Source organism: Balaenoptera acutorostrata, chromosome 8, assembly GCF_949987535.1.
Source record: "Balaenoptera acutorostrata chromosome 8, mBalAcu1.1, whole genome shotgun sequence".
Lineage (NCBI taxonomy): Eukaryota > Metazoa > Chordata > Mammalia > Artiodactyla > Balaenopteridae > Balaenoptera > Balaenoptera acutorostrata.
In genome coordinates this window covers 38,046,726-38,055,393 of record NC_080071.1, presented here as the reverse complement: position 1 = coordinate 38,055,393, position 8,668 = coordinate 38,046,726, and the positions used below count along the sequence as shown (strand labels likewise).

The following is an 8,668-nucleotide window of genomic DNA, read 5'->3' as shown; positions in this document are numbered from 1 at the left end:
CTTTTTATGTTCACAGAACTAAAGTTACTTAATTCTGTGATGGTTCTTTGGCTTCCATGGCCCTTACTCACGTTTGTTAAGGAATTCTTGTGGTTAGGAGAGCACAAGAGCGCTCATTCTTTGAGGATCTTCCAAGGTTCAAATGGGAATGCTTCAGGTTCACAGGAGACTACACACCTCCTAGGAATATAACATTGATTTAAAATAATTAGAGAGTAATAAAACCTAGCTAACAATATACTCATCTATAAATCCAAAAGGATTTAGTGATATTTAGGTTGCACTTGATCATGCTTCATCAATAAAATGATAAAAATTAATTTTGTTTTCAAATCAGAGGAAATATGAAGATGAAAAACTAAAACCGAAAGACAAACCCAGACGCAAACAGAAGAATGAACAGCTTCACACCCCCTCTGAAGGAAAAAGTCTCTTAAACCCAGGTCCATTTTATTAATAATATAAGTTTCTATGATCTGTTGACATTACAGGTAGTTTTTACAGTTAAATTTCACACTGAAGACAAACACTGTTTGCTTTAGGGAGCAGAAAGCTGAGTAACTTACATCCTTCATGTTACACACTGTATTTCAATAGTTTAAAACAATCTTTTACACCTTCTGGATTTCCGCATCAATGTACTATATGAAATTAATGAGGATTAAATGTATATATTGACAGGTGGCTCATTTGGGAACGTGAAGCCTTGAGCAAAGGCAAGCTTTCATAAAGCCAAAGGTGATTCTGGATTCTTCAATCCTATCCTGGCACTTGCTATTTTCGGCTTTTCTCCCACCACGAGCTAAACCCTAATTAAAATCGAAATCGCCGAAGATTAACTGGTAACAAAAAGCTATTAAAGCTGTCCTTAACTCCTGTCTCAGTGCTTCTTAAAATGTAGATATGCTTTCCACAGAATTCCACCTTGGCTGCTTCAGGCACCAGCATGTGCAGTTTGTGCATCAATGCATAATAAATGTTTGTGTTCTATGTTTACATAGAATAGATGTTCAACCAAACTCAGCCCATTTGAACAGCCAAGGTTACAGACTTCAGCCTGGGACCACAGGGCTTCTCTGATCAGCTATAGTTAAGAAGTTGCAGCTATAAAAAATTATGACAATGGAAAACCTCTGAAGCCAACATGCAAAAGTCATTTTCAAAACTGCAAGCTAGGACTCAGCAGTCACTAAGAGAATATTCTGAAAAAGAGGTTTTCTTGCAACCATCTGTATCTGGTTTAATACACACACTGATGGAAGTTCATCCTTCACTGCATTTTTGTTTTCCAAAATACATCAACACAGCTATGTATACTAGAATGCTTCCAGCTTCATAAACAGCTTTTAAGTAATAGTACTGTAGTATGTAAGCATTTAGGAAGAAAACTCCCAATTCCTCAAGAGAGGAAAGAATTTAATCCTCTTTCTTTGTGGTAAAATGCTGGGCACAATAAACATGTGGCTTCTGCAATTCTTACTAAACTAAAAAAGCTCACGTTACTTAGCATAAGACTAATAAACTCACTTATACACTGTAAAGTGCACCAAATATTAAGGCAGCTGTTTCTCTAGGGGTCAGTAAAGCCTGTTCATACTGACTCTAGTATTCAATGCCATTTCTCACTAGCAGCAAGTTCCCATTCCCACTAAAATGTCAACCCAAATGTGACATCATCAAATAAAATATGAGAAATATGACTAATTTAAGAAAGACAAGTCGGTGTTATGCAGTACTGAAAACCAAATAGGCTACATAAATAAACTTATTCAAGCCTCACATAAATTCCCCTGGCTTTAATTTTTATGAAGTCATTTTCAGATATTTCAGAAACAGGAGGCAAGGTTTTAAGTGCTTCTGTGTATATTCAGGAACTCAGCTCTCCACAGACACTAAGTATATGCTGAGGCACCTCTCAGAGGTGGGCACGTGGAAGCAGGGAAAGCCTTTCTGATTTACTAAATCAGAGTGAAACAGTTCTGATGAGTGTCTATGTGTTTCAAAATGATCCCCGTAGAAATGCTTCTAACTACAAAATGTAGTCATCACTACAAAATCAAGGTTGGAGAGTCATGCATGCATGGAAGAAAACAAACGCATAAATCACTAATTTCCATAAGGTTCATGTAGAATAGTGAACAATTTCAGGTGTTACATTTCCTAATTCTGAGGTTATTGAAATCTGAACTCCCTAGGAAAGAACGTTATAACAATCACGTGCAAAGGAATGGATCTGCTTATGAATCTGTAAGTTTTATTTTTAAAAAATTACTCAGAAACATGTATACACTCCAGTGAGATATTAGTATCGTATTAAATTTTACATTTTGATCACCAATTAGAGAAATTACTTTCATGAATAGATGCATTTCATAAAGCTGAGATTTTTATAATTCTAGAAGCAAGTGTAATTTCCTCATCAAGTATCCAACTATTTCAAATATCAAGGGCTTGAAGCAAAGATCTGCTGGAAATTTTATAATTAAAAATAAATCACCAATGAAGAGAGGCAGCTTCTAATAAATAAATATTTAGTTTTTGTTGTTAAACTAATGTTTCATTTTGATTTGCTTACAGATTTTAAGTTTATTAGTTTGAGGCCAATTTTATTTGTTAAAAATTATTTATCATTTTGAAGTCTTAAAAATATCATTTTGTGAATCAATTTTAGATTTTCTGGTTAAGGCTACTTCAGATATAAAAGGTATCAAACTGCCCAAAAATACTTTGGAGCTGTTGCTACACAGACAGACGTGTGTCCTTTTAAAGGATAGTCTGCATTTTGACTCATATTAGCTGATCAAATATTAATTCTAAAAAAATTATCAAAAGTTAGGTATTGCATTAAGAAAAGAATCTGTCTCAAAATGTGAACCATGAACCTTGACAGACAGTGATTCAAAGTAATCATTTCATTTATTTTAATATCCAGGTTTGAATGTAAAAATGTTTGCTAAATGTGGTTAATGTTCTCCCTATTGTTTAAGAAATATGATATTTCAAACTTTTGATTATGGGATGTGTATTAATACATTATTATTTTTTTAATTTAGGTTAAACCAGTAATTCAAATAAGGCATTAAACCATTATTAAAAACTAAATTTTACTTTAGGAAAAGAAACTTTACTTTTATATGGAAATTTATCATGTTGTTTGGGTTAATTTTTTTTAAAAAGGTTTTTTGTCATTCAAACTGTTGAGGTTTTCAAATTCAGTAGCTGAATGATGACTGTTTCTTTAGCCAAAACAGTTCTTTGAACTGGAGACATTCCGTGTAAGAAGTCTTCCCTCTTCTGCTCCTGTTGTAGCTTCTTCTGCATCTCAGCAACAAGAACGTGAAATGAGAAACATTAGAACTCTAAGTTGAATAAAGACATTCCTTTCATGGTAAACCTGTTCTTCACGTACAATGAGTGATAAGTCAGCTTTTCTTATAAAACATATTATGAATGAATTAGGATATAACAATATGTTATCTCAGTGATACAAATACAACTCACACCTCAGCAGAAACAGAAACATGGAGAACAAAAACATGTCCCCTGACAGAATAAAGCATACTAATGATTTAAGGTTTTATAACTGTATACTAATTTCAAAGAAAAATGTAGGCCAAGCACCTTACAGAACTGAAGGCATCCTAAATAAGAGGTTGCCTATATTCTTTCATGGGTATTCTCCCTTAATGACCTATTCACACTAGAATGCACTCTTAAAAAAACATACATGTATATCACTCCTCAGTGGAATCCTTCCCTAGATAGCTGCTTCCCAGAAACGTTCTTTTAAAAAAGAGGCTAGAGAAACAATAGATGACACCAAAATCTGGCTTTGTTCCTAAGAAGAAGCATCAATACAAAACAGCTGGCAGCATCTTCTTCTGAAATTAACCACTGGCAGCCTTGTGCTGCCTGACTGAAATTTGAAATGACAACCAGTTGGCTGTAAACTGATACACCTACAATGAGAGATTTAGGAATACCATCTGTCAATCCATAGATGTAGAAACAAAACAAACTACAGAATGAAACAAACTTATTTTAAACCGACAAACAAAGGTAGCCGAAATAAAGTCCATGATGTATTTGATTACTGGTATAACCATAGTTAAAGACTTTAAAAAAAAAGTGACATTTTTCTTAACAACAGTAATGGATTTATAAAAGGTTTCTGTTTCCAAAGATGTTATTGGGGTCCACATATTCCTTGACAGACTTCAGCATCCCAAAGCCGACATCAGAGATACTTTCCTTTAGCCACTGCTTCCGTAACTTGCCCACTGGAAAAACAAAATCAAAAATGCTTCAATATACACTATGATGCTGGGAACCAATCAATCTTATGAACATGAATGAACAAACACTGTGTGATAAATGCTTTTATTCAAAAATGAGAAATGTTTTGCTGTATTTGATTTATTGAGCCCACCAGACTATCAAGCTCATTAAGCTCAGTGTACTCCCAGGGGAGCCTGTGCTCCACAGTGTCTCCTTTCTTTGTAAACTGTAAAATGGAGATGAAGGGAGCCTGCACTGAGATTATGGCCCATTTTACAAATAACAAAATGAGAAAAACATGCATTTCAAAAGAACCCGCCTCCTGTCTTTACCAGAACATGCCAAAGTTTCAGAGAAAATAAAGTTAACTAAAGAAAACATATCCAGATGAATTTGCTGGGTATACTACAGCAAAAATTGACAAGCTATATATATCCATAAAATATTTTGAGAACAAAAGCTTTTAAAAAATTGAGAAAATCTGCACTTCGGGCTTAAGAAAAAAATTTGGTTATGAGCTTTCCATTTGCATTTACTTTTCATATGACTTTAAAATAAATTTGCATGTTCAAATAATTGTTATTTTCTTCCTATTATTTTTCCAGAATTAGAGTTTTTTTAGGCACTAAATAAATCAAATACCTAAACCATCTTAAATTTAATTATCTGCTTTTATACACTGTATCATGTTCCCCTTCTTTGTTTCTAAGTCTTGCTAATTTATTCTGAGAATAACGAATATAATCGTTAGCAGCATAAATTATATTTTAAAAGGCATTCAATGAAAATGTAACCTTTTCTAAGCAGAACTTTTATAAGAAAGGATATGCACTTAATCTATAAAAGAATTCTGAAATGTCAATTTGCTTTGGCATTAAAAAGCAAAGCAGGATGCTGATTCATCTATGGGAAAATGGATAAATCTTATTTACAGGTAGGATTATTTGTGGTTAGTACTTTTCAAATGTATTATTGTAATAATTGAATTCAAATGGTCATTTTCCACAAATGTTCATTAATGATCCAAAGTCATCAGCAGCGATTTAATTGGCCAACTAAACTGGGAAGCCTTCTTTCATTAAAGTATTCAGCCTGTCATTCTAAAATGCATTCTCATTTATCAGGCTTCAGTGATCCACCATAGCATCTGCCTTTTGGAAAACTTAAATACCATTTTAAGCTCAACTCAAACCGTCTTTTGTGTCCAGTACTCCAGGAAACCACCAGTTGTCATTAAAATAATAAATAGCATGACATTCTCAGAAAGCAAAATATTTCTGCTTGGCTTCTAGAAATAAAAAAGCATTACTGGTATTAAGAAGAGGGAAAATGCTCTACAGCAGGAAAAAAAAATCTTAAATTCAAAAGAAAAATTCTGTTTAAAAGAGCTCTAAAACCAGAAGCCAAACAGTACAAACTGCTATTCATGCAATCTCTACCACCTAAAAGATGTTCTACCAGGTCCTCATACTATCTCCCTAAGGGACAACTCACCACAATGCCTCAGCCTTAGTTTTCTCATATGCAAAGGGATTAGAAGCTACAGAATCTTTTCACTCCAAATATCCTACGATTTTTGCACTTAGAAAAAGTTACAAATCAGTTGTTTCCAGATTTGCTCCAAGGTATTAAAAGAAAAAAAAAAAACTACTCTCTGAATGGTAGAAGTGGCAATATTATAAGCTACCGACAGAGGCAACTCAAGAGAGTGGGATGAAAAGCAGCCAATGCCAGTCTCCACTGTTATCTGTAATATAGTTTCACTGAATGTGTCCTGTGGTTATGGATGTAATTGTCCTGAAAAGACTGCAAACAACTGCTCTGACAAGATGGAGCACATTAGAACCTCAGCAGGATGCCCAACAGCTAGCTCATCTGCCTGGTTTTACACCTCTAGTAATAATCCAATTCCACAAGGAGCTGAACCATCCTCTGAGAAGCCACCAACAGCCACTGCATATTTAATGAAGTCGCTCACCAAGCGCTGGAAAACAGAAGGTGCTTGAAGTGCATCATTAGTTCTGTCAGAAGGATAATTTACACATCTATCTTGTCAAATTTTCTATGGTTTATACTTTTACAATAATCAATCTAACATACATTTGATTAGTGAACTAGAAAGTTAAAAAAATAAAAGGCAGTACAGGCAGCATAGCTGTGGCCCCTCAAAAACATATCTAATAAAATAATTTAACCCCTGGATGGCCTGATGGCAGAAGTCTGTAAGCTTCTTCTGTTAGTGATAACAGAATTTGAACTGACGTCAGAAATCACAGTTTATGCAATTAAAGGGACTAGAAATCTTTTTGGATTTGCTTAACAATTTAAGTCAACTACATTACAGGATAAATGTACACACAGAAAAGAGAGTTTAAGCAAAAATGCTTAATAAGCGTTTATAATATGAGATTATTGGAAATAGTCTTCATAAAATTCTAGAGAACCTTCTCTGGCTGCATCAGATGAATTGATAAATTAAAAAAACAACAATGAAACATCAAAGGCCCTAATCCCAAAGATGGGATCATATTTCAAAGTAGAAGACTTTTATTCTAGAGTTAAACAACAACAATAATAATGCCATTTGTACAATCTTTATTTGCACTGCTAGGCATTTTAGAAATTAGCTGATTATACTGATCTGGACATGTGTAACACATGTGTGTGCACAACTATATAGTAGCTGCTTACATATCTGTAGACTCATTTTCAGAAAAGGAAGCATGCCATCCTAAAGGGGAGAATGGATGAATGAAAACAGCAAATAACAGGTGGCCAAAGACTACTTCAACATTCCTTGTATGTACAGTTATCCATGAAAAGTCATGTGTGCCTTCATACCACATGAAGCTTACTCCTCTTTCCAGACCTGGATTATCTGATGTGGGATATTCATGACTACTGACTCAACTACACTCCTGTGACTTCTGATCCTCTAGAAGTGTAAACTTAGCTTGAGAACCAACACTAGAGCTACAAAAAGCCAAATCCACCATTTCTGAAAATAAGAAAGAGACCCCGTATTCCATAATTCTCATTTTTTCTACATATTCAATGCTCAAAATACTTAAGCCAGGTATTTAAGAGTCTTAGATGTATTTTTAAAGGTACAAAAATCATAGGCCAGCCAAATACTAAACATTACAGAAAACTAATGGAGGAAATTCTTTGTCTGCTTAAATTAAAAGTGGAGCTCGCTTTTTTACAATTTAATTTCTTATACTGTATATACAGACAGAATAAAATAAGTATTTTGTGTTTTTTACATAATATACAGTACATTTAAAAATTATACTTTGGGGACTTCCCTGGTGGTCCAGTGGTTAAGACTTCGTCTTCCAACGCAGGGGGTGTGTGGTTTGATCCCTGGTTGGGCAACTAAGATCCCACGTGCCTTGCGGCCCAAAAGCCAAAACATAAAACAGAAGCAATAGTGTAACGAATTCAATAAAGACTTTAAAAATGGTCCATATCAAAAAAAAAAATCTTAAAAAAAAATATACTTCGGAACAGAGAAAATAGAAGCTTTTTGAAATCACAGGCTCAACAGTCCCCTTTGGATGCTAACAGCTCCAAGAAAGAATACATTTTGTGGGAAGATCAACAGCAAAGAATGAACAGACATGTATATAAGAGGGATGGGTAATGGGAGTCTTGTGTGTGGAAAATGCGAACATGTTGGCCAGCCTAGCCACCAAAAATTATCTGGAACTAATCTTTGTGGTCTAAGGGACTGAAGACTTAGCAGAAACTACCTAATAATCTCATCTTAAAAGGGACACATCTAGGGTCTGCTAGCCAGAGTTCTTTTTAGCTAAATTAAAAACTCTCTGGGGCTTCCCTGGTGGCGCAGTGGTTGGGAGTCCGCCTCCCAATGCAGGGGACGCGGGTTCGGGCCCTGGTCTGGGAGGATCCCGCATGCCGCGGAGCTACTGGGCCCGTGAGCCACAGTTGCTGAGCCTGCGCGTCTGGAGCCTGTGCTCCGCAGCGGGAGGGGCCGCGACGGTGAGAGGCCCGCGCACCGCGATGAGGAGTGGCCCCCGCTTGCCACAACTAGGGAAAGCCCTCGCACAGAAACGAAGACCCAACACAGCCATAAATAAATAAAATAAATAAAATTTAAAAAAAAAAAAAAAAAAAAGAGAGTTCCTACTCTCGCTTTAAAAAAAAAAAAAAAACTCTCTGAATTATGAATTTGATTACAAGGCTGAAAAGACTTATTATATACTTATTTAAAAAACAAATCATGGGCTTCCCTGGTGGCGCAGTGGTTAAGGATCCGCCTGCCAATGCAGGGGACATGGATTCGAGCCCTGGTCCGGGAAGATCCCACATGCCACGGAGCAGCTAAGCCTGTGCACCACAACTACTGAGGCTGCGCTCTAGAGCC

At 35.6% G+C, this 8,668-nt stretch overlaps 1 protein-coding gene across 1 annotated transcript in view; it reads right to left on the bottom strand.

Annotated features, from left to right (window-relative positions):
• Positions 1-429: 429 nt before the first annotated feature.
• The window catches only part of AGPS (alkylglycerone phosphate synthase), a 143,709-nt gene continuing 135,470 nt past the window's right edge, over positions 430-8,668 (bottom strand). Inside the window, exon 20 of the mRNA XM_007190415.2 lies at positions 430-4,280. Within this exon, the coding sequence (XP_007190477.2) occupies positions 4,159-4,280 (122 nt within the window). The 3' untranslated portion in view covers positions 430-4,158. The remainder of the gene's footprint in view (positions 4,281-8,668) is intronic.